Source organism: Vitis vinifera, chromosome 7 (genome assembly GCF_030704535.1).
Source record: "Vitis vinifera cultivar Pinot Noir 40024 chromosome 7, ASM3070453v1".
Taxonomy (NCBI): domain Eukaryota; kingdom Viridiplantae; phylum Streptophyta; class Magnoliopsida; order Vitales; family Vitaceae; genus Vitis; species Vitis vinifera.
In genome coordinates, this window is record NC_081811.1 from 30,032,311 (window position 1) to 30,059,747 (window position 27,437).

General features: G+C 33.8%; 1 protein-coding gene across 1 annotated transcript; it reads right to left on the reverse strand.

Moving 5' to 3' along the window:
• Positions 1-662: 662 nt before the first annotated feature.
• Positions 663-23,951, reverse strand: LOC100249123 (magnesium transporter MRS2-F). Its single transcript, XM_010654653.3, has 6 exons — positions 23,467-23,951; positions 22,711-22,986; positions 7,236-7,364; positions 5,712-5,857; positions 1,872-2,001; positions 663-1,049 (listed from the first exon to the last, which is right to left on the reverse strand). Exons 1-6 carry the CDS (start codon positions 23,830-23,832, stop codon positions 765-767), a joined length of 1,332 nt encoding a protein of 443 aa, XP_010652955.1. The 5' UTR covers positions 23,833-23,951; the 3' UTR covers positions 663-764.
• Between the last annotated feature and the right edge of the window lie 3,486 nt (positions 23,952-27,437).

Genomic DNA, 27,437 nt, shown 5'->3' on the forward strand with positions numbered 1-27,437 from the left:
ATACGAGAAAGTTTTGTTGAAAAGTTTGAATGTATTAATCTTTTGAACTTAAAAGTTTTTATGAAAATAAATATATGTTTTATCTTCTATTTGCAGGCATGATTGAAAATGTTTGATCCATGAAATTGCATTGATATTCCTTATTGAACTTTAAACTTGTGCCCCTTCGTTGATAATTTTCTAGGTACTCTCAGTTCGGGCGAAAAGTAATGGCTAGGCTTTAAACATTGTTTAGATGTTAAAATTTATTTTTTGTTTTAATTATTTGAATTTGGAGTTATTTGGACAATAACGCTCTAGTTGATGTGTTAGTGTTTTTTTTTAAAGTTGATACTTGGATATTTTAGAATTTTGTCATGCTACTCTGAATATGAATTTGGTAATTGGTAAATTCTAGTAACAATATGAATGTTTGTATTGTTTCCACTTTGAGCCTTTGTTCTTGAGATGTGAAATGACCGTCATGCCCTTAGAGTGGGTTTTGGGACGTGACAATTTAATTCCTCCTTAAACTTTAATTAATACTATCAAATTATTTTTATAAAATACATTTAATATTGTTAATAACTTAAATTGAATTATTAAGACATATTAGGTCATTAAGTTTCATTGAAATAGTTTTTTTTTTTTTTTTTTGTCTTAACTCCAAATTAAAATTAAAATTTTCAAATGACAGTATTAATTCATATTATAAAAATCTTATAAAGCATAAAAGACAAGGCGCTTCTCCTGTGAGCACAAGTGTTCTCTCTATCCAAACAAGTTCATGAACCCAACAGTTTTTTCTTCTTACCCCAAACAAAAGCAATTAAATATAGAGCTACACAACTTCCTAATGTACCCAAGGTAGTTTCCAAGAATTTGGTAGACGGGCCACCGTCAAAAAGAGAGATAGTTATGTTCATTCCAAACAACCCCACAACCACAATACCAGCATTGATTATCATGTTTGCTGTACTCAGCATCACTCCCATTTGCAGCAGCTGATTTTGTTTGTCATCCAACATGATATTGATGAAGTCCTCAGTGTCACCCACATATTCGCTCATCTTAGGAAAATAAGACCCAAATATTTTAGTGTAATCTACAATGTATAGCTTGTAATTTAATATAGAGATATTACAAGTCATTTCACTCAAATATGAGAAATGGAATTTAAAGTATCATCATACAAAATGTTAGAGCATGATATATACAACGTAAGCTCAAATCCTAGTAGCTTAAGCTTTTAAGAAAAATTATGGTCCAATATGGTATATCTGTTTACCTGTTTATTTATCTGTGATCACAAATCTATGACAATTAAACTTTTAGGAAAATTGATGGTATAACACAAAACACAGGACTTTACAAACTTGCAGTAAGAAATTTTCCAACTTAGTGCCTCCTATGTTATGAATTGTAAAGTTCTTCCTCCTATGCAAGGAGGGTGTTAAGAGAGTAATATACATTATGAGTCCAAATCCTAACAGTTAAACTTTTAGAAATATTAGTAGTCCAACACAAAATAAGAAACTTCAAAACTTGTGGATGGAAATTTTCCAGAAGATATACCGTTTATGACTTGCAAAGTATAAGATTCATATATTAACTTCTTTCTTTTTGTGTGCATAAGTTGAATATCAGATGGCATGAAACTAGTTTAGACTTTGAAAATACTGCTTGCTCTGTCTTTTCTGGACAGGCAACATAGATTTCTGTACTTTTTGTTCTTCCAAATATTCATATTCTGAGGGGAAAAAATTAAGTATTCTAATTCAGCCTTTTCTTCAAATAGACTATTTATCACCAGCCAAGCAAAATTGCATAGAACGATATAGAATCCAACATTAGCAGAAATATCAAAAAAGGAAAAGGAGAAAGAGACTCACATCAGACAGCTTCTGCAAGATGCCATCTACTTGTACAAAGTAGGCTTCCAAAAGCATCTCCAATTCCTCAACATTGGGCTTAAAGCCACTGAAGATTTCAGAGTTACTCTCAGACTTGGATTCTTCAGTCCTATAGATGTAGTATTATTATAAATAATAGTAGAACCATTAGTAAGCAAGAAAATGATGAGTATTTTCACAAGGCAATATCATAGTAAATCAGAAATACACTGTAATTCTTGTTGATGTCATGCATATTCTTTTATATTTTAGACAAAAAATATGGTTATATTTCCATAACTTCTTTGTCTTAGAGCTCATTGACATGCCCATTTTGAAACCATTAAGCCCTTGATTGTAAACCAGGACTAGCATGCACATCTTAATGAATTTGTCTATGTTATAATTAAAAAAGTTCACACCCAAGTAAATCTTACTAATGCATGCATTTTCCAGTTTCTCGTGAAAAAACTTTGGGAAAAGTGCAGGCTTCAAGTCTAGATGAATAATCAATGCAAAAACCCATATATTTGAATTTTTTTTCTTTTTTTCACCAAGTACTAACAATCACAGAAAATGAAAAAGAAAAGCTCTCAAGAGCAAACTTCTTAAAACTTCTAATAAACCTTAATTTCTATTAAACTAGGATCTGATTATGCTTTCTTAGGATGAGCTTTTTCCTTTCTTGTTATTTTTTCTACATCAACTATTCTAAATTAAGCTGACAAGCACACCTGAAATACTGAGGAAGCACTAGCCTATAAAGCGATGGCATCAGATGACAAGTGTGAAAAACAAGCAAGTTTCCATTTTTGGGCAGACATGGTGATGTAGGACAACCCTAAGATGGTTGCATATAATCAAATAGGTGGGCTAGGGTTTGTATCTTTTAGGGTTTAAGGAGAGGAACGAGAGATAAAGTTTATTACAGCAAAATAAAATAAAATAGAGAGAAAGAAAATTAAAAGAAGAAGAGATAGAAACCTTATAGTCTCAATAAGGCCTTTCAGAAGTCTCACATAAAAGAAAATCAATGGAGTCTCACCATTGAAAATTGCAAAGTACGTAAGAAAATGTTTAATTACTAATCAATACTTTGATTTATAGCAATTAGCTTTATTTATAAACTTCTCCAAAAAATTCAAAGTCTACTAGCATTCTAATATAACCTATTATGACTCTAATTCTAATTGTTATTATAATTTAATTAGCTACTCCTAGTTTAACTCCAACAAATACTAATCCTAATTTGATTCCAAGTAATACTAATCATAATTTAATTGCAACTAATGCTAATTCCCTTTTCTTGATATATGTCTCCGATTTGAAAAAAAACACCCTTTCTTTGTTCATCGACTTTGTACCACGATATGATAGAACCTCAAAGATCTCTTGAACTTGTTCAAGTTCATGCAAGACAAGTTCCAAACTTTGAAAGATTTTCCAATATTGAGAAATAAGTGAATAGTTCTTGAAATAATTGTCATTCACAAGCTTATAGCAAGTTGCTTCCCACTCATTTTTTGTAAACTATCTTATACAAGAACAAGATTGTTGAATTCTTAATATTCAAACGAAATTTCAGCAATTCTTATATAATCATAAGATTCTTCATATTTGCCACTAATCATGATAATGTTTTGCCTTGGAAATTAAAGCACCAGTTATTCTGAAGCTTTTACGACTTCTTTGAGTTCTTTTACAGGTTGTTTCAGGATCAGTTCCATCACCTTTTGCATTTTAGATTCATCATTGACGATTTCTTCCCCCTTACTAGTAACTTCAAATTGCTTCTTAATGTGAGTACTTGATAGCTCTCTTGGTTTCAAGGATGCTAATTTTCCCTTTTGTTGCTTAAGTGTTGGAATTTCCTTCATTGGATGGAGGACCTTCTTATACCCATTGTGTACAAGTATGTAAGTGTTCTCATATCCATCTTGTTGGACCTTTCATAAAAAAGCCATGGTCTTTCAAGTACAATATGGCAACTTTCATTGGCAAAATATCACACCATGCTAATAACTCAAAATTATTTTTAAATTTGTCATTAGATAATGAGAATTCACCAAAATAGATGTGTCATTTACCCATACTATTTGATAGAGATTTGGACACTCCTCTATTTTTAGATTAAGCTTCTCAACAAGTTCTTCCAAAGCTAAGCTGGAACTACCACCTCCCTTAATAATTATAGTACATAGTCTCCCTTGGAGAACAAAAAGAGTTCGGAAGATGCTAGTACATCGTCAATCCTTCTCTTCATTTAGCCTTGGTATGTTCACCAATGGTTGCATAAAAAGTTATAGCCTTCAACCATGGTTGTATATATTGCTTTGTTCCTCAATTGCATATGTTTTCACGTCAAGAACTTGTGCTCTGATACCAAAACTGATGTAGAACAACCCTAGGATGGTTGCTTACAATCAATTAGGTGGACTACGTTTTTTATCTTTTAAGGTTTAAGGAGAGGAGCAAGGGATAAAATTTGTCGCAGCAAAACAAAATAAAATAAAACAAAGAGAAAGAAGATAAGAATAAGAAGAGATAGAAACCTTAAGAGTCTTACCAAGGCCTTCTAAAAGTCTCACTTAGAAAAAAATCTATGGAGCCTCACAATTGAAAATTACAAAGTATGTAAGAAAACTTAATATTACTATTCATCAACCAATACTTTGGTTTACATCAATTAGCTTTACTTATAGGCTTCTCTAAAAAATCCAAAGTCTACTAAGATTTTAATAATCTATTATGACTCTAATTCTAATCATCTTATAATCTAATTAGCTATTCTTAATTAAACTCTAACAAATGTTAATCCTAATTTAATTCAAAATAATACTAATCCTACATTAATTGCAACTAATACTAATTCCCTTTGTTAATGTAAATCTTGGAGATCCATTCCCATCACATGGCTTGTCCTATTGGCTAGATGGCAAAAATTCTTTTTAAAAAAAAGAAAAAAGGAAAAGGAAAATTTTCCTAGAGCCTCAACAAACACCACTTAACACCAAGATGCTAATCTTGACAATAATGATTTATGCTAACCATATCCTGAAGCCTCAAGGTTCTAATCTTGAAAATAATGGTTTTATGCTAACTATATCCCAAGGCCTTGAAGAACAGCCTAACAAAAGGTGTAATGATAATATTAATCAAAAATTAAAGTTTTTATTTTAGGCCATTCTCCAGCCCTCTTTTTAATGGATGATTCTCTAGATATGAGGATGCTTATTGCACTATGCTTTCAAATTCTCATTTAGAGATTCAACTATTTGACCTATAACTGAGCAAGATGGACCTAAAATTTAAAAGGTTTATACCCAAACAAATTCATGTCTGTAAAAATATATATTTTTAATGATAGTTATTCATCTTTGGTGGTATTGTTTTTGTAGATCCCAAATCCAACCATGTGTGTGTTGTGTGTGTGTAAACTATTAGGTCTTCTTGTTAAGGAAGGCATATTGAAGAAATAAATTCTCCCCATGATAGGATACTGCCATATCACTCACTATATAAGTTGACAATATTAGTCAATATTCCACTGAATGCAAAACTAGCCAAGTCACTAACAAATGTAAGAAGTTCCAACATAAACAAGATCACCCAAGATCAAGAAGTTATATTTGGCCCCTTCAATTTTCAAACATATATGCCTCTTGACTTGACATAGAAAAGTAATTTTTACTCATTTAACCTTAAATATTTTATTTTCATGGTAAGAAAATCTTGTTTACTCCTGAAAACCTATATTGAAGATGCCTACTTGACATTATATGCGTTGATGCAAGGCATATAGGTTATTCTTAGAAATGTTAGAATTGAATTAATGATCACCTTTCATCATCTTCTTCGAGTTCATCATTGCATAATTCCTCTTTTATTGATGACTGATCCAAAGAGGGGCGAACAAGCTTTTCTGTCAAAAACATCTCAGCCATATCATTGTCATCATCAAGCAGATGTTCAAGCTCATCTCTAACCTACAAAACACAAGAAAATAACATTGGAGGAAAACCAATTAATTTGTTATTTATACATCTGTCATTGTCTATAATTCTCCCATGTGCAGTTTCTTGGTGTGTATAGGTAAAATTAATTTCAGCTACAAGAAAATTGCAGAAATATTTATTATAAAAATAGAGAAGCAAATTTCAGACAGGATCCTCTGTAGTGCTAATTGTATAAATGACCAATTCAAATTTAAAACAAAAATTGTTTAAGATGAAGATGGACATAAAAACTTAGACTACTGCATCTTTCAGGTTTTATCTATCAAAAACTGTACTCCACTATGAATGATGAATGATGCCCCTCTAAAAGGAAGCTCTGATCACTTTTCTTGGGATAAAGAGCTAAGTCACAAATTATTGGATTTCATAAAGGAGACAATTTTAGAAGTTATGCAAAAAACTAAAGACAAGAAAATTGAACCCCTCCTCTAAGAATTTTGTTAATCTGACATGTGAGTCCAAGCCCATGAGTTTTGAGGTTGTTTGTGTTGGACCCTCTTTATCCATTCCAAAAATGATACCCTTGTGTGTCCTTAATACAAATTCATTCTCATTCACATTCTATAAGCAATTTTCTAGTATAGAACTACTACCATCCCTGTTAAGGTCAAGATCCTTACTTGTGAATTTTGTAAATAGAAAAGGGAGATACAGCCCGAATAATCATAAATCAAGCATAATGTAACAGAATAGAGGACTTCTCCAATTTCCACTTAGTTGGAAGGTTACAGAGCTCCTGAAAGAAAGACAGAGAGAGATAGTTGCTGGAATCAAAACCTTGATCAGGTGGAAGGGTGCCTAACAAATGATTATAGTCTCTTTAATGAGTATAACCGGAAAACACCCAAGATTTCTTTTTAAGCTATGGAGATCCAATGATTCCTACACTCCATGCATTGATATACTTAACCTAAACATTGTAGCCAAAAGAACATAAATAGTTTGATTCACCTGTCTGAAATCATGAACTTAGAAACAAAAAATGCGTGTCATTTATAAGAAGATTATGGTAATTTTCCACCAGAGACAATCATGTTCCATCAAAAGCTTTGAACTGACTACCTTCATTATTCTAATGGATATTTTGCTGAAGAAAGACAGAATATGCCACCCAAAAAAAAATGATAAAAGCACTCCAAGCAATAAATATTCCCAATAAGACATTGAGCTTCCATTTAGAAAGCTTTAGAAACGTGAGGTAAACATTCTGAATGTATTTCATATTTCTATGTACAGATATTGCATCCAGTAGTATGTAACTAACCTCTAAAATTGACAGCATAAACTCAAAGTAAACTTCAAATACATATTAAAATCTTTATTATGTCAACAATGTATTATTAATTACCTTCTGTACCCGACCAGATATTGCAACTAAGCGACTCTTTATCTGTCTAACACGCTCAAGATTAAGTGTGCTGATATTAGAAGTCAGTTCATCCAATGCTGGATACGCCTCTTGCTCCAGTGTTTGTGTCTGAGAAAAAATTAAAGCAAAATGGCACCTTATAAAAGAAATAAACTTGTTACTAGGAAGGAAGAAGAACTAGTATGCACCATAATTAAATCTTCATTACTCCAAAGAATAACATACAGCCCTAATTTATACTGGGACTCTTCAATAGAATCCTCAAAATCTAGGAAACCAAAATTTAAACTCAAAAAAAAAAAAGATAACTACCAAATAGATAGCTATCTTTATTTTCAAACTTAGATAAGACTCCTAATTTGATAAGCATAAAATTTAAACAACAAAGATTAATTCAAATAACTTATCTAAAACTAAAGGAATTCAAATGATATTTGACTCTAACTTCCAACAAAACTTATATACAAAGGTGAGATGAATTGAAAAAGTAAAAAAGGAAAAAGATACTGTAGCATTGGGAGGTAGAAAAAATTAATATATATTGTAGCAAGAAGTCAAGCGAAAGTCATTTGAAGGACAGATCTATAAATTAGACATTGATTTTTCAGTTCTACATATGCACATTCAAATTAGAATTTGGTTTTGATTTTTCGGTTCTACATATGCACATCCAAATTAGAATTTGGTTTTGTCCATTTATCTTCACCTAGTCATAGAGCATTGAGCCAGATGGGTCAGAGAAGGCGGGCGAAGCTTGGGCCGGAGGGGACAAGGCCTACTCAAATGAGAAAGGGCATCGGGCCTCTTTTTCAAAGCTATAGAGAAGGGCCTAATCTCTTCCCAATCCCAGTCCACTGGGTGATGCAAAATTGGGTTGGGAGAGAGGCTGTAATTTAAAAGGCCCTTTTTCAAAGTTGGGCCAAGAAACAGGAAGTAAGAAGCCCATTATTAAGAAAGGCTTATTACGAAATAAAGACGCATCTGCAATGAAAAAGGGGAAAGTTGTCTCAGAGGTTTCTGATGTTCAGCCAAGGGATTCCGCAGTGAATGAAGTGAAGTTTGGTTCAAAGAAGTTGTGGACTACTCTTTTTCCTCCAAGTTTTGATCGCCGACAAGGGGTTCGAAGACAAAGCAAGCCTATAACGTATGAGAAGCCATCATCAAATTGCGAAGCTCCTCCAAAGAAAGGGGCTTTCGAGGCCGGATCTCAATTGGAATGAGGATTCAGTGCGAGTCCTCTCAATTCGAGGGAAAAGGCTTCGTTGTCAAAAGGAGAAGAGGTTTTGTGCAAACCCTATAACAATGAAAACAGAGAAGGATTTATGGGCCACGTGGGTTTCGATCATCGTGGCTCATCAGACACGGTTTTTCCTTCTAGTCCAGTAATCAGAGGTAAAGGGCTCAGCTTTATGGGGACTTGTGGAATGTTGGTAGTGGAAAACTTGGAGGTATCTTCGTCTTTACCTTCTCAATCACCCTTGTCTTCTTTTCCCCCTTCCTGTGGCTTGACACTTCCATTTCTAAGTCCTTCTGTTCCCATTCTTCCCAGTTCAGTCATTCAGTCTCAATGTCCTATGGAAAATCAAGAACTCTCTAAAATTTTTTCCAAAAAAGACGATGTTGATACTTTATGTCAAATGTCTATTGGCAATCCTAACCTAGATGTTGTGGAGTCCCAGTTTGCTTATCTGAACCAGATGCCCGAAGGTTTTAACCCTCTTAAGTCTAAGCCCAATTTGCCTAATGAGGTATCCAACCTAGTTACAGTTAGCCAGGGTGATGTTGAGTTCTCCCCAGTGGGCAAGTTCCAGATAGAAGGCTTTTCCCTCAGGAAAATGGCTAAAGTTCATGAGTTTTTAAGTTCTCTGGATATCAAGGTGTATTCCAGGCGGAAAAACAGATTCTCCACAGGTATTTGAGACCTGTTGGAATTTGTTTGGAGGTTTAGGGTTAGTGAGGTTTCTCCATGAAAATTATTAGTTGGAATACCAAGGGTTTGGGATCAAGGAAAAAACAAAGGGTGGTCAAAGATTTTCTGAGGCTAGAGAATCCGGATGTTGTGATGATACAGGAAACAAAAAAGGCGGTGTGTGACAGAAGGTTTGTTGGTAGTATCTGGACTATTAGAAATAAGGATTGGGCTGCTCTTCCAATGTGCGGGGCTTCAGGTGGGATTGTAATTATTTGGGACTCTAAAAAACTGTGTAGTGAGGAGGTGGTAATAGGCTCATTTTCTGTCTCAGTCAAGTTTATGTCGGATGGATGCGAACCTCTGTGGTTGTCTACTATTTATGGCCCAAATAGCCCCTTACTAAGGAAGGATTTTTGGGTGGAGTTTTTAGACATTTTTGACATTTCTTTTCCTTTATGGTGTGTGGGCGGTGATTTTAATATCATAAGGAGAAGTTCAGAAAAATTGGGAGGATCTAGCTTAACTTCAAGCATGAAGGACTTTGATGGTTTTATAAGAGACTGTGAATTACTTGACCCCCTTTTACGGAACGCTCCATTCACTTGGTCAAACATGCAAGAGTCACCCGTGTGTAAGAGATTGGATCGGTTTCTTTACTCAAATGAGTGGGAGCATTTCTTCCCTCAAAGCCTTCAAGAAGTTCTTCCTAGATGGACATCGGATCATTGGCCGATAGTTTTGGATACCAATCCTTTCAAGTGGGGCCCAACACCTTTTAGGTTTGAGAATATGTGGTTGCAACATCCTAGTTTCAAAGAGTGCTTCAGTAGTTGGTGGAGAGGTTTTCAAGGAAATGGTTGGGAAGGTCACAAGTTCATGAAGAAGTTACAATTTGTTAAAGCCAAATTGAAAGTTTGGAATAAGGTTACTTTTGGAGAGCTAAACGAAAGGAAAAAAAAGTATCCTGAATGAAATAGCTAACTTTGATGCCATTGAGCAAGACGAGGTTCTCACTTCTGAACTTTCAGTTCAAAGAGCTTTAAGAAAAGGGAAGCTAGAGGAATTAATTTTCAAGGAAGAAATTCATTGGAGACAAAAAGGTAGGGTGAAATGGGTTAAAGAAGGGGATTGCAATTCAAAGTTTTTTCACAAAGTGGTTAATGGCAGGAGAAATAGGAAATTCATCAAGTTGTTGGAGAATGAAAGAGGTTTAGTGTTGAATAATTCCGAGAGCATCACAGAGGAGATTTTACTTTACTTTGAAAAACTCTACTCAAGTCCTCCTAGAAAGTCTTGGAGGGTTGAAGGCTTAGATTGGTCCCCTATATCTGAAGAGAGTGCGTCTAGGATGGACTCTCCTTTTACTGAAGAAGAGATTTCTACGGCCATTTTTCAGTTAGATAGGGATAAGGCACCGGGGCCTGATGGTTTTACCATTGCAGTGTTTCAAGATTGTTGGGATGTGATCAAAGAGGATTTAGTGAGGGTGTTTGCAGAGTTTCACAGAAGCGGGATTATTAATCAAAACACTAATGCCTCCTTCATTGTTCTTTTGCCCAAAAAAACCTAACAAAGAAAATCTCAGACTTTAGACCTATTAGTTTGATTACTAGTCTTTATAAGATAATAGTCAAAGTTCTATCAAGGCGTCTAAGAGGGGTACTACATGAAACTATCCATTCTACTCAAGGTGATTTTGTTCAAGAGAGACAATATTGGATGCAATTCTTATAGCCAATGAGATAGTAGATGAGAAAAGACGATTAGGGGAGGAAGGAGTTGTCTTCAAAATTGACTTTGAAAAGACTTACGACCATGTGAGTTGGGATTTTTTGGATCATGTGTTGGAGAAGAAGGGGTTTAGTCCTATATGGAGGAAATGGATGAGAGGCTGTTTGTCAACGGTCTCTTTTGCAGTTTTAGTGAATGGAAACGCCAAAGGGTGGGTCAAGGCATCTAGAGGATTAAGACAAGGTGACCCTTTATCCCCTTTCTTGTTTACCTTAGTCGCGGATGTACTGAGCAAGATGTTGTTGAGAGAAGAGGAAAGAAATTCGTTGGAGGGTTTTAGGGTTGGTAGGAACAAAACAAAGGTGTCTCATCTGCAATTTGCAGATGATACCATTTTCTTTTCCAACACTAGTGAGGAAGAACTGTAGACTCTTAAGAGTTTATTGTTAGTGTTTGAGAATATTTCTGGGCTTAAGGTTAATCTTGACAAGAGTAATCTTTTTGGCATCAATCTTGATCAGAATCATCTTTCTAGGTTGGTCGAGTTGCTTGATTGCAAGGCTTCTGATTGACCTATTCTCTACCTAGGTCTTCCTTTGGGAGGGAATCCAAAGGCTTGTGGCTTTTAGGATCCAGCGATTGAGAGAATCTCGAGGAGATTAGATGGGTGGCAAAAGGCTTACTTATCTTTTGAAAATAGGATAACTCTTATCCATTCTTGTCTTTCCACATTCCTAGCTATTTTTTCTCCTTGTTTAAGATTCCCGCTTTAGTGGCTGCAAAAATTTAGAGATTGCAAAGGGATTTCTTATGGTCAGGGGTTAGGGAAGGTAAAAGAAATCATTTTGTTAGTTAGGATGTAGTGTGTAATTCGAAGGTAAAAGGGGGATTGGGATTTGGGAAGATTTCTCTAAGGAATCTCGCCCTCTTAGGGAAATGGTTGTGGAGGTACCCTAGGGAGGGTTCGACTCTATGGTATTAGGTCATTTTAAGCATTTATGGGACACATTCCAATGCTTGGGATGCCAACACTATAGTCAGATGGTCACATCGTTGTCCTTGGAAGGCTATTGCACAAGTCTTTCAGGATTTTTCCAAGTATACTCGGTTTGTGGTAGGAGATGGGAAAAGAATTTGGTTCTGGGAAGACTTATCCTTTGGGTTTTCAATATCCAAGACTATTTAGAGTAGTCACGGATAGAAATATTCCTATATCTTCAATTCTCGGTTCTACTCGCCCCTTCTCTTGGAACGTTAATTTTCGTCATAACCTTTCAGATTCTGAAATAGAAGATCTAGAATGCCTCATGCGGTCACTTAATTGTTTGCACTTATCACCATTGGTTTCAGATGCGAGATCTTGGTCTTTATCTCATTCAGGGCTTTTTACAGTCAAGTATTTCTTTCTAGCCTTGTCCCATTGTTCTGGTTCTTCTCAAGTTTTCCCTACTAAGTTCGTTTGGAATTCCCAAGTCCTTTTCAAAGTCAAGTCCTTTGTTTGGTTAGTGGCACATAAGAAGATAAATATTAATGACTTGCTACAATTGAGAAGACCCTACAAAGCGCTCAGTCCTGACATTTGTAAGTTGTGCATGAAGCATGGTGAATCAACTTATCATCTTTTCCTACATTGCTCTTTGACGATGGGGTTGTGGCACAGATTATTTCAGTTAGCCAAGATGGATTGGGTTATCCCAAAGAGCATATCTGACATGATGTCCATTAATTTTAAGGGTTTTGGTTTATTTAAGAGAGGAATAGTTTTGTGGCAAGCTGCATGCATTGCTTTAATTTGGGTTGTATGGCGGGAAAGAAATGTGAGGATATTTGAGGATAAAGCAAGGAATTCGGAGAATCTTTAGGATTTTATTCACTTTCTTGCTTCTCTTTGGGCTTTTTGTTCCATGGTTTTTGAGGGGATTCCCCTAAATGTGTTACGACTAGATTGGCTAGCAGTGTGTAGCTCCAATGGGTTGGTCTAACCTAGAGAGTTTGTTTGTTTGTTTTTTCATTGTAGTTTCTTGTTTTTGTATTGTTTTAGTTTAACTTTTCTTTGTTGGGAGGATTCCTCATCCTTCTCTTGTACTTCTTTTTTCTATTTATATATCTCTTTGTCGTTTCCTATCAAAAAATATTGCTGATCTCTAGGGATTACCGAGTTGTATTTTATGTTTAAATATAGGCTTTATCAACCCTGTAAATTAGGAAAGTTGATTGTATAATTATTTTGTTATTTTTTTATTATTTTGCTTTTTTTTTAGTGCCTTATATAGCCTATAAGTAGTGTACGTGTATATCATTCTCATAATCAATGAAATACCATTTTTTCACTCAAACAATTCTCTCCTAGTTTTTTTGTTGTGTAGATGGTATCAGAGCAAGAACTTTATTTCTGATTCTTTTTTGGATTCAAAAAAAAAATTACTAGGACTTGTTCCTCGGTAAACTCCACATCTTTTTTCTCCTCTCAAATTGAAACTCACAATGTCTTTAGTCTCATCTGAATTCACCCTTTCACCTTTGAAGCCTACTGAAAACCATGGTCTCAATTATGATTTGCACTCTATTCAGATAAGCGCTATATGCCTCAATTGAGACAATGTTGTGCATTTGTCTCAATTAGTGCATATGTATATTCAAGGGAGACAAGATTGGGTACCTGACCAATGATACAAAGGCGCTTGATTTGAATGATACAACTTATGCCACTTGGGATGAAGAAAATTCCATGGTTATGGCCTGACTTGTTAATTCCATGAATGAAGACATTGCCTCTAACTATATGTGCTATCCAACTGCCAAGGAACTTTGGGATAATATCCACCAGATATATTCTAACCTTGGCAATCAATCCCAAGTGTATGAACTGCAACTATAACTTGGAGAAATTCAACAAGGGGGAGACAACGTCACCAAATACTTCAATATTTTGAAAAGGTTATAGCAGGATCTAGATATTTTCAATGACTATGAATGGAAATCTTTAGATGATTGCAATCACCATAAGAAGACAGTGGAAAACGATCAAATCTACAAATTTCTCATTGGCTTGAACGTAGAATTTGATGAACTAAGGGGCAAGATCATTGGTCGTGGTCCTCTTCCTTCACTTGGAGAGGCATTTGTTGAAGTTTGAAGGGAGGAAAGCTATTGTAGTGTTATGCTCGGGAAAAAGGTGGATTGGGGCATCGATTGAAAATTCTGCCCTAGTCGTTGCTGATGCAAATGCAAGTAGAACTTTTAATTACCAACAGAGTGGAGGACAAGAATCGGATATGGTGTGATTTCTACAACACTGCCATACATGTGAGACATGCTGGAAGATTCATGGCAAACCTGCCAACTGGAAGAACAAAAAGCTTAGAGACCAATCTGCTCATGCAAATGAGGTTGATGTTGGTCCCTTCAGTAAAGAGCAAATGGATCACTTTTTGAAGTTGTTGAAACCTAATCCACGATATGGTATTCCTAATGTTTCTCTTGCTCAAATATGTAGCAACTCTAGTGTTTTTTCTTGTCATTCTAGTCTTACACCTTGGATCATTGATTGGGGTACTTCTAATCACATGACAAGTCTCTCACATGTATTTCATTCCTATTTGCCTTGTTCTAGTGATAAAAAAGTTAGAATTGCAAATGAAAAATTTTCATCTATTGTAGGAAAAGGTTGTATCAAAATTTCTGAAAAAATCACCCTAAAATATATCCTTCATGTCCCTAATCTTGCATGTAATCTCTTATCTACGAGTCAACTCTCTAAAGATTCCAATTGTCATGTTATCTTTTTTTATTCTCATTATGAATTTCAGGACCTGTGCATGAGGATGATGATTATTGGTGCTAGAATGGTGGATAGTCTCTACTATTTTGATGACAACTTCCTCTGTTATAAACAAGATCAAGGCTTTAGTACTAACATTAGTTCTCTCTCTATTCATGAACAATTAATGATTTGGCGTCTTAGACTAAGACATCCTAGTTTTTCTTATTTGAAGTATCTATTTCCTATTTTATTTAATAATGTGGATTGTTCATCCTTTCAATACGAAAGTTGTCATTTATCAAAGAGTCATTGTACTACTTACAATTCAAAACCATATTGTGCTTCAAAACCATTTTAATTGATTCATAGTAATTTTTTGGGTCCTTTGAAAATCATCACACCTTCTGGAAAAAAATAAAATGGTTTGTAACTTTCATAGATGATCACTTGGCTATGTTGGGTATATTTGATGAATTATAAATCTGAAGTTGAAAATTTGTTCAGAAAATTTTATACTATGGTGGAAAACCAATTTCAAACAAAAATAAGAGTATTTCATTTTGATGGTGGAACTGAGTATTTCAATCAAGTTTTGGGAAATTTTTTATAGAAAAAAGGGATTCAACATCAATCTACTTATAGTGATACTTCTCAACGAAATGGTATTGTCAAGAGAAACAATAGATATTTACTTGAAGGTGTATGTGTCATTATGTTCTCAATGCATGTACCAAAATATTTATAGGGAGATGCTACTTTAACAACATCTTATTTGATAAATAAAATGCCTACTCTTGTTTTAAAATATAGAACACCTTTAGAGTGTTATAAAAATTTCTTCCTTGAATGTCAACTTTTCTCTGACTTACCTTTGAAAATTGTTGGGCACACTAAGTTTGTTCACATACCCAGTAGGCTTCGATCCAAACCTGATCCTAGGGCATAAAAATGTGTGTTTATTGGTTATGCACCAAATAAAAGGGGATATAAGTGTTATAATCCTCAAAAAAAAAAAAAATCACGAGTCTAGATGTCTTGTTTGTGGAGTGACGCCTTACTTTGGACAAAATTGTCTTTAGGGGGCAATAGAGAATAATGAAGCTTAGTTTTGGGAAACAACTATTGTTTGCCTAATTCCTTCTTTCCTATACCTGTTCTTGATCCTTCCACCTCTAATAGTCAGGAAATTGGTAGTCACAATAATGAAAAAGAGGGAAAAACTAACCTACCATTGCCAAACTTCAATGACTCCCAGACAAGGGGAGAAATACTAAGACAGGATCACATTAATCCTACCTCAGAGCTCCGTGTTTACACTAGAAGGAGTACTCAAACAAAAAAATGCAAACTTGCCTACAACTATAGCACAAGACCAACCATTGTCTCCAATAAATGGTCCATTTACTACTCCAGGTAACTCTAATCCTTCTTTGTCAAATTCCACCCCTACTATTTTTGATCTTGATGTACCTATAGCACTTCTTTGTGATATCTCCAGCGGCATCATACACTTCATGTCTTCTTTCAAGCAATCCTCTAGCCCATTCAGACATAGGGTATTGTGGTGCTTGAATTGACTCTTGCTCCATTTTTTCTTGGTTGTTAGCCTAAGATGTTTCCCCTTACTCAACATGTGATGACTCATTAGTAGGCTGAGATATTCGTGTCTCGACGTTACTTAACCAAATGTAGAGGCTATCAAGCTGATCCACCATCCAAATTAGCATCTCATCACACTGGCTATCAGTTAGTCTTCCTCTAAAAGTCCTTCTAGATCGTGTAGCCATGATATCACCCTCACTCTGATACCAAAATTGATGCAATACAGAAAATAAAATGCAAGGAGAGTATAATTGAAAGGACCTTAGGAATCACTCCTAGAAACCTTAGGCTTCACATCCAAGTACTCTTTCCAAAATTGATGCAGTATAGAAAATAAAATGCAAGGAGAGTATAATCGAAAGGACCTTAGGAATCACTCCTAGAAACCTTAGGCTTCACACCCAAGTACTCTTTGCGTCACACAAAGGAAAAAACATGGCTGCTGAAAATTCATTCCTTCATTGATTCCTTTCCAAAGACTACTCAACTACTATATGAGACTTTTCTAGGGATTTATAACTCCTTGGAACTAGACATAGTAGTAATGCAACTTGAAAATGACAAACTTGGACTAACTACTGACCACATTAAAGACTATTGGAAAATGACAATAATAATGACTGAAAATGGAACCATTGACTAGGCCCATAACTTAATTTATGAAAGTACTTTCTAAGCTAAATCCATATTGACTTATATAAGATCCCAACTAAGCCCAATATCATCCAGAGAGTGCCAAATTAAAGCTTGGGCATTGGAGCCCACTCCTTTGCGCCTCTAATAAAATTTTAAAGGTGGTTGCCACTTGTCTCCATCAATCAGCCAAACAAGGTGAAGAAAAAAAACTATCTAAATTTTCCAAACAAGGCATGAAACTAGAAATTCTCAGTTCAACATTCACAAACTATAAAAAGATCATTACAATCCTTCTTATAGAAGAGAAACCTAAACCAACAATCAATCCTTGTCTTGAATCAAACTAATCCTAACCATCAATGAAAATGTAAGTATAAGACCCAAGAAAACCTTAATTTGTTGCCAAAGTAGCATGAACAGTATGTCTATGTTACTTGCTATAGTGTTTTACATTACATGATACAGTAACCTGAATTTCTACAGCAAGTTTCCAAAAATTAGGTTTTAACTAGTATAGAATTCAAAACAAAGCAATTGAAGTTGGAAAAAAACTACAAAGAACCTTTTTTTCCAGGATGAAAGCTTCTTAATTGACATGGGACCAAGAAGCTTTGTTTTAGGCTACAAGAGAGAAAACTTCTCTAGTCAATCCATGGCAAGAGCATCATCCCCCTTCAGAAAAATACACCTCCATCAAGTTGGGTTGGGAGTAGGTCCCAGTATACATCTGGCAAAGAATTGATACACTTCATAAGGAATGACCCTTTATCTTCTCCTTAACATTGTAATGGGATGATATCTGGCTGGCAAAAACTTAGCTTCCCTTGTCCCAAACACAAGGAAATTAGTATTATGATAGCTTCATGCTCCATCTACATGTCAAATTACCAAAAATGACCTAAAAAATGTGGCAGACTTTGAGAGGGATAACATCAAAATGAATGGTGTCAAACAATCAACCAAAACCAACAGAATGGTAAACAAATATCAACTTAATTTTTTTAGGTTGGTATCATTCACCCAAGCCACCTTATGGATTAGGGCATGGTTCTGCCTTCAATTCTAGCTTCTTCACTGCATCTTTTACTTTTAGAACCACTGGGCACAACTGCATAGATCAATTAGTAGTCAGGAAAATATAGTACAGCCCCAAACTTATTCCTTGTCAAATCTCATTGGTGGAAAGTAAAGACTAAAAAACTATACCCCTTTCCATAGCATGTTCTCTTGCTTTACCTCACACATAATCAATTCTGTTGCTGCATAACACTAGCCCTCAATTATTTCCCTTTATCAGTAAACAATATCAAGTTTTAAAATGATTGCGAACTTCTTAATTAAATGATGATCCAGATAAAGGAATAGGCTAATTAAGAGAAAAACTAGAAACAATCCCAAACTTCTCAACTGACTTTCCCTGCTAAGGTAAACGAAAAAATTGAACGCGTTTTTCTATATCACCAAGAAGTAGCCAAGGGAAAGGCTGTGGCACAAATATTCCTCAACTTGCTAACCAATTTGAATTGCATCCCACATGGTATTCAACCAACAGGTGGATAATCTAGAGCCAATCTGCCGCCTCAAGACCTTTCTGATGCATAGAATTATAATCCACAAAAAATATGGCCAAGTAGCCAAATTATAGAATTGCCTAGCCTAATCCCCCATCCCCCACCCCCAATACACACACACACACACACTGAATAACACTCTTGGAATAGATTACTGCACTGAATAAGCATTCACTCCTTATAGTTGAAAGACATTAAGAGCCTCAGATTTCAAACCACGGAGCATAAAGCTAGAAATTCTCAGTTGTTCACAAAATCAAATAAGATATTTTTCAACCTTTAACTAAAATAGAAAGGTCAATAACAGTCGATCCTATCCCTTGGCCCAACTAATCTAAAAGAAAAAAAAAAAAGGTAAACCAAAAGACCAAAAACCCTCATTTATTATTATTTACAGTGGCATGAACATTATTGCATAATAGTAAAAACAGTATTGCTACCATAGATTGAATTTTCTCGATTTTTAAATTGAAAACTGATAATAATAATAATAAAGCTCTAACCAATATAGGTCTCAAAATAAAGCAGCTAAATGACCATGAAAAAGTACTCAAGACACTTCTCCCTGGACCAAAAAAGGAATATTAATTGATGTATTGTGGATCCCACAAGCCTAGCTTTTGGCTTCCAGATAAGTTTCTTCCTTCTCCAGCCAATACATGGCTACTACAACTATTATTTCTCTTTCACAAATGCATAGAGTAGGCAGTAGATCCAGTTTAGAACAACCAAAAAATGCCTGATACAAACAGGACCCTCTTATAATTAGGTTGGTCAATATATATCCAATTCATTCATCTATTGTCAAGATAGTTGTATTTATATCTATCCTTATTTAAAACAAGGGTGATTTCTAAAACTTTGCTCAAGAAACAATAATTGACGAATTAATATAAACCAAGTGTTGGAAAATCTAGGAGTATATTTGCTACACAACTATGTTGTATAGTTGTAAAAGTTTAAATCTTTGATTTATAGGGATTGATAATCAAATCCCTGACTTGTAGGAATTGATGAAATCTTAGTTTCCTAGAATTTTTAAATTATTTTTGTATAAATTCTGTAATTATGGATAGATAAAATTTAGATTTTAATTTTCTTAAATGGTATCAAAGCCTATGCTCTCTAGGAAAGTCTTGGGAAAATCTGACTCCTGCAGCAACTTTTCTGAAGAGACCTTCTTCAGGTTTCATTCCTACAGTGCCCATATCGAAATAACCTAACATTGAATTACAGATTTCTCATTTCTGACTAAATATCTGAGACATTTGAAACTAAACCCAAACCTGTCACAAACTCAACAGTGGAGACACTGTAGAGTCATACTATGGGAGAATTTCTTGAATTTGTAGGCTTCATATAGTCTTGGTGGACAAAATCATCTAAAGTGGTCCCAAGTTGTGAGAACCTTTCTAAAAGGGAAGGGAAAGTCGGGTCACTTACTGGAGTCTGTTCCAAACAAGGAAGACCCCAGATTCTGCGCATGGAATAAGGAGGATTTAATGATCATGGCTTGGCTTTGGAACTCTATGTTTTCAGAAGTTAGTGACACATATATATATGTTTCTCACCACCGCTAAGGAGATATGGGAGGCAGTTCGGCAGACTTACTCAAAGGTGAAGGATGCTGCTCTTGTCTATGAGCTAAAGAAAGAATTCAGCCATGAAACAAGGTAATCCCTTGGTCATTGAGTATTATAATACCATGAACAGCTTTTGTCTTGAATTTGATTATTATCAAGACATTAAAAAAAAAAAAATCAAGTGTAATGAAGATGCTATTATGTTGCAAAAGTTTGTGAAAAGGGAAAAGATTTTTGAGTTTCTTTGAGGACTTAATGCCAAAACTGATCAAGTTCATGTGCAAGTTTTGGGAAAGGAGGACGTATTGTCTTTGAGTGAAGTTTTCTCATTGATTTGGGCAGAGGAGAGTTGAAGAGTGATTATGCTCCACATTCAGGTTACTGAAGGGTCAGCTGTAGTATCCTTGAAATAGAATGAAGAGGCACAAGATAGTAATACAGGGAATAATTCCAGACCTACCAACCGAGATGGAGTTTGATGTACCTGTTTTGCAAGAAACCATGCCACAAGAAGGAGGCATGCTGGAAACTTCACAGGAAACAGAAAAATATTGGTTGGATTGGTGGTACAAAGGGAAGCCAACAACAGAGTCAGGCTCATATAACCATGGAGGACCAACAAGAAAAGCTAGCCATGGACATTAAAGGCTTCAAAAAGGAGGAGATCATACATCTAGAAACCCCATTAGCAATGCTGGAAAAACCAGCTGCACCCTGCCCTCTTGCCCAGGCTAGTAAGTCTATTTCTTATGCATTTAGTGCCTCAAATATGTCCAACTCCTATGTCATAGATTCAAGAGCTAAGAATCATATAACTCACTCTTCTAGCTATGTTGTTGTTGATATTCCATGCTTCAGTAATAGGAAGGTGAAAGTTGCTGATGACACTCTATCAACCATTGCTAGTCAAGGGGAAGTTACACTAACTCCTCTTCGTTTAAAAAATGGCTTACATGCTCCAAAGTGATCAATGAATTTGCTGCCCATTCATCAAATTACCAAAAATTTAAATTGTAGTGTAACCTTCTTTCCTACTCATTGTGTTTTCCAAGACCGGGTTACAAGGAGGATGATTGGACTTGTTAAGGAGAAATACGGGTCATATTTTCTTGAGGAAGAACCTACTAATGGTGACCAACCCTTAATTTCATGTCTCTATAAAAAAAATTAGCTCCAATAAGATACCATTTGGCTTCATCACTTTCAACTTGGACATCCTTCCTTTGGATTGCTTAAATATATGTTTCCTTCTTTCTTCAAAGATATTGATGTTAATTCTTTGCATTGTGATGCTTTCAAATTTGTAAAACACCATCAAGTTCCATTTCCATTGAGCAATAATAGATCTTTAGTTCTTTTTTTGTTGATTAATTATGATATTTGGGGTCCATCTAGAATTCATAATGTTTTGAGGGCAACATGGTTTGTAACCTTTATTAATGATTGCACAAGAATGGCTTCGGTGTTCCTTTTAAAACAAAAATCAAACAAGAGCAGTGTTCTTCTAATATTCTGCAGCATGATTAAAAACCAGTTTGGAGTGAGTGTTAAGAACATTCGTTTAAATAATGTTAGGGACTATTTCAATCAATTTTTAAGCCCTTTCTTACAAAGAGAATGCATTATCAATCAGTCTTCATGTGTTGATACCCCACAGCATGTGGCTAAGAGAAAGAACAGACATTTGCTTCAAGTCACGCGTCCTCTTTTATTTCAAAATCATGTTCCTAAAAGCTACTGAGGAGAAACTGTTTTGACAGCAACTCACTTGATAAATAGGTTACCTCCTTGGGTGTTGGGGTTTAAGAGTCATATTAAAGTGTTTTACGAATATTTTCCTAATTTTAGTGTTTTTCCAAAACTTCCCCCTAAGATTTTTGGTTGTGTCATTTGCTTATATTCATAATCGACATTGAAGTAAGCCATGTGTATTAAGATGTATTTTTGTGGGATATTCTACAACTCAAAAAGGGTATAAATGTTATTATCACTCTTTTCTAAATTTTTTGTTTCTTTGGGTGTGACTTTTGCATAAAATCAGCCCTTCTTTACTCGGCCTTATCTTCAAGGGGAGATATTAATAGAAGATAAGGGTTGTCCACATTTGTTTTTATTGGATTCACCAACAAAAACATGTAATATTGTTTAATCTGAAACTGAAATTTCTTTTCAGTTTTAGAATTCTGCAGAAAATATTCTAGCCAATATTCTTACTCATTTTACAGAAAATTTAGATGCTATAGCTCCACTTGACTCCACTTATTCTAGAGTTCTTACTCCCAATAGTAAAGAACTCTACAAAATGCTTAGATTACTTCTAGGGAACTGACTAAATAAATTTTTCTATTGGAGCTCCTATTAATGCTACCATTATTTGTCTTCAAAGGTTGACAATGCCAGTCTACTGTCCATTAGTGCATGGTTGTTCCCTTCACACCATTAATCCCTTCGGTGAGTCATTTTATCCTGTACTTGGAGCTCTGTTCTGGTCAAATTACCTTGGTATAACTTTTTAAATTAACAAAATTCAACTGTGATCTTCAACTTGTATAGCATTTCTAATTTTCAACTCCATCAACTAGATAGCTACTTATTCACAATCTCAGATGGTAAAAAAGACCAATTAGAGCAAATAATGAACTAGTAAACCACATACCTCAGACTCAAGGCACCTGCAAGCCGATTCAAGACAAGCTTCTAGTGCTCTGAACTCAAATGGTAACACCTTTGGTCCTGCAGCTACTCGTTCATCCTCTGAGGTCTTAGGGCTGTCTTCTTTCACATCAACATTCAGCACTTCAGAGGAAACATTAACCCTTTGAGATGGCCTTTTTCTTGAATTTGTTACTGAACCATTAAAACCATGTACTGAGGGTGAGCCCCAATTAGCATCAGCTGCATCCTCTATCTCTTTGTCATGGCTTTCCATTGCCTTTTACAAAACAAACAAACACGTAACTTACCAAACTAACCTGGAAGCCCTATCACGTGGTACAGTTCAAAACAAAAAAGGTTATAAAATCTGAAAATGACAATATACTAGTAGCAGCAAACAAAACACCGTTCCGATAGCTTTATAAACACAGTATATTAGTTCAATTTCCATACAAGTCCAAACACCCCATGATTAGAATTGTTAAACACTCACTTTCCTAAATCCTTAAAGGGTTATAGAATGGCATTGAATACTTTCAAACCCAGATTCTAGGGCATGAAATTGAACCACAACATGTTTATTTAGGATGACTTGCAAAAAGCTTAAAGTTTCAGGGAAAATGGTAGTTCAACGAGAATATTTCACTGGTTACTTCAAAACTCAAATTCTAGGGCTCGAAATTGACGCAGAGCATGTTCATCGAGGGCTCGCTACAAATACGACCATTACAAATCAAAACAAGCGAAATTGATATACCGGTTTTGGCATGACACGATGCTGAAGATCCTCAACAAACTGCACAATCAAAGGATTATTACTATTCACCATCAACACCTCCTTAGCGGTGATAATGGCCTTGATGTGCTCCAAGTTGATCACAATAGCCCTCTCCCTCCCGAGTATCGTGGATGGATACGACAACACCGGATCGAGAACCCGAAGATCGCGCGCGGGCAGCCCAGTCCGCCGCATCACCGAGTGCTTCCCGAGCTCCTCCAGATGCGACTGCCCGGACTCCAACACCACCAGCCATGCCCGGATTCCGATCCCTTTCCGCCGCGTCTGCGCCGGAACAATGGCGAATTTAGCCATCTCTTCCTCCGTGTTGGGCTTGGAAACCATGGTTAGGCTTCTTCTGGAATGTCTGTTAGGGTTTTTTTTTTTTTTCTTTTAATTTGGTCTTTGAGAATATGGGGAATTCATTTAAGATGGTTGGAGGGGTTGGCGCCAAATTCGGAACTTGGCCAAGGAGAAATGGCCGACTAAACTGATTTTCAAATAGGTTTGACCGTGGGCTGGCCCACTTGATAATATCCTCAGTCTTTGTTTCTTTCTTTTTATCTCGCTTTTTAAATTCAAGTGGAAACTACCTGCTCACTTCCTATCTTGTTTGAATCCTAAAAACATTTAATAAGTATAAGATAAAAGATAAATATATGATATTCCATTTATGTAGGTTTTTAATTAATCTTGTGATATTGACACCTAAAAAAATTTAATAAAGATAAATATATGAGTTTAATTAAATTAGAATCAATTAAAAGTGATTTGTATTTATTAACTAAAACCAATCTGATTTAACATCGATTCCATGGAGTTTAGTTTAATTTATTAATTTGGGTAAAAAAAAAGGGCTATATATATATATATATATATATATATATTTTAAATCATTAGTTTAAAAATCTATTTTTATTTTTTATACTAAAGACTCGTTTCACCGTTAATCATTCTAATACTTAAAAACAACTCTTTTAATAAAAAGTTTCAAGTACTAAAAAGTTTAAAAATACTTTATAAAATCATTGTCAAGTGAACTTTAAATAACTAAATATAAATTATAGTATTCATAACAATTCAACATAAATAAATTATATTCAATGTGTTAATAAGGTCATGAATCTACTAGATATATTCAATTTTTTTTTTATTTGTTAAAAATGTTTATGACTACGTGTGAATCCGAGGGAGATCTTCAATCTTTCTTAAATTAACCCAATAAATTTAAATTTTTGAAAAAAAAAACACTGGAATTGCTAGTTTTTTTCCCATATTCTTATGATTTATAATATTATCCTTTTTCAAATAAATAATTTATAATCCTTTTATATCAAAAATAGAGAAATTAGTGAATCTTCAATACCTATATACAATATTTATTTCTTTGTGTTAATTTTATTTACCTCCCATCAGGTGTCAACTAAATACATTTAATTCTCATAAGTTTGAAATTTCATCAAATGTTTCTCATATTCTTTTCATTTCTTATTTTCACCCACCCTCTCTTACTCGAACTAAGGGAAATGTACGATGAAATTTCAAATCTACAGGGTTTGATATATTTAATTAAAACCACATGAGATGAATGAAATTAACCCGTTTTTTTTTTATAGAATTAAAAACATTTATGTTACGGAAACAAATATTCTAGCATGATATTTGATGATAGTGGAGAGGGAATTAAAAATTAATCCATATGGAGATATGGTAAGGGATAAATTTTAATTTGATTACTTTCAGTTGGTTTATATAATTATATGCTTGCAATGACAATTATTGTAAAATATAAAATAAGAGCTTTAAAATAGTTGATTTGGAAACTTTTAGTTTTAATTAAAATTATTGAGAATATTTTAGATATTTTAAAATATTTTGATTGCATTGTATACCATGGTAATTATGTCTTTTAGGTAGATAAGCATATTTTATCCAAAAATATTAGAATCACCTATTTAAATTTTTAAGAGGGCAAACATAAAGTGCCATTTATAGTTTTTATTTATTTTCTCTAATTTAATTGCTACCTAAATATTTTGTGCAGTGGAAATTTGATTGAGAGGGGCCAGTTTTTTTTTTTTTTTTTTTTAAATACTAGAAATATAAGGAAATTGAGAAACAAAAAATGATAAACTGAATTAAATTTTTTTAAATAAAATATAATATAAATTAAAATGAAAAATAAAAGTGTTCAATCCATAAACATAGTCATAAGGAGGTTAGAAACAATTAAATAGTAGACATTTTAACAAGAAAAGTAAGAGAAAGTTATAGTCCTTAATTTTAGACCCTATTTGGCCGAAGGATTAAAAATGAGAAAACTGATTTTAAAAATTCATAAAACGGTTTTGTGGTTGTTATTTAATTCCGGTTTTTTAAAAACAATATAGAGAATAGTTTTTAGAGAATAAGTAGAAGTTGATTTTACAATTTTTAAAAAATAAAAAGAAAGAAATCTAAAATTTAAAAAAAAAACATAAAAATAAAATAAAATTGAATATGATATTAGATCTTGTTTGGTAACGGTTTTCGAAAAGAATTTTTTAAAATTGTTATATGATATTTTGAAAAACAAGTCTATTTGAAAATGTGAAATGTTTTCAATCCGTTTTAAATATTTTTTAAATATGTTTTAAAAATAATTTTTATATCCAGTATCCTATTTTTAATCATTCTATATATTTGTATAATTACCTTTTAAAATAATTTTCAGAAAACATAAATCAATTTGTGGTTGTCAAACCTGCGTGTTTTTTTTTTCTAAAGAACAAAAAAACTGTTCTAAAAAATAATTGTCAAACAAACCTTAATTCTCCTTCTCTTTCCACAATTCAAATATTTGTAAATATGATTTTTTTTTTTAATTACACATGTTTTTATGAATTTCTTTTAACTTAATAAAATAAATTTATTAATAGAATAAATTTCAAACCAAACTATACCTTATACATAAAATTTATCAATTTAAAAAAAATTTAAAATTATTAGAGAGTCATTTATGGAGAAGGCATTGCGAGACCATGGTGCTAGTTTTAATTTGTTGTCTTCTTTTCTATATAATTTGCTTAATTTTGGGGAATTGAAGAAATGAGTATCACTTTTTCCTTGGCTAACCTTTCAACAAAAATATCAAGAGGTTTGGTTGAGGAGTTGTTAGTGCAAATTGATAACTTTATTATCCAATTAATTTTGTAGTGTTGATATGGAGCCAATTCACAAATGAATAAATTATTTGCCTATCATTGGGGAGGACCATTGCTTGCTACAACTAACCTTCTTATGAGTTGCCAAAATTGAACCATGTAGTTGTTATTCAATAATGTCATTTGGGTTATTGAATGCATTATTAGTATTTTTTTTATGTTCTTGAACAACTATATAAATATTTTATTTAGATGTAAAAACAAAATCTTTATTGACTTTTTTTTTTTAGTTTCTTTTGTGTTCTTTAAAATGACGATAAAAAAATATTTTTTTTTAGTATTTGAGAAGCTCCACTAAACAAGTTAATATATTATCAAATTTGGATTCGGGTTTTTGGAAGTTATAAAATTTAAGGTAAGTATATATTTATGGTAGGTAAAACTTTTAAAATGGCTAATACAAGAAATTAGAAAATAATACTTTTTATTTTCTAATTTGATTTTTATTATTTTTTAATTTCAAAAATTGTTTTTATAAGTTTTAAAATTATGTTTATTTCTAAATTTGTATTTAATTTTAAAAAGAATTTTTTGAATATTCTTTTAGCAAGTTTTAAATTGTGATTATCTCTAAATTGTTATTTGATGTAAAAAAAAAAAAGCATCTTTAGAATATTTTAAAATTATGGAACTCTCCATAATTCTAAAAAGAATTTTATAAATATAAATAGAGATATTTTATTTAAAAGACGGATGAACTTTTATGAACCTTTAGAATTCATCCTCAAACTCTTAAACATTCAAGAT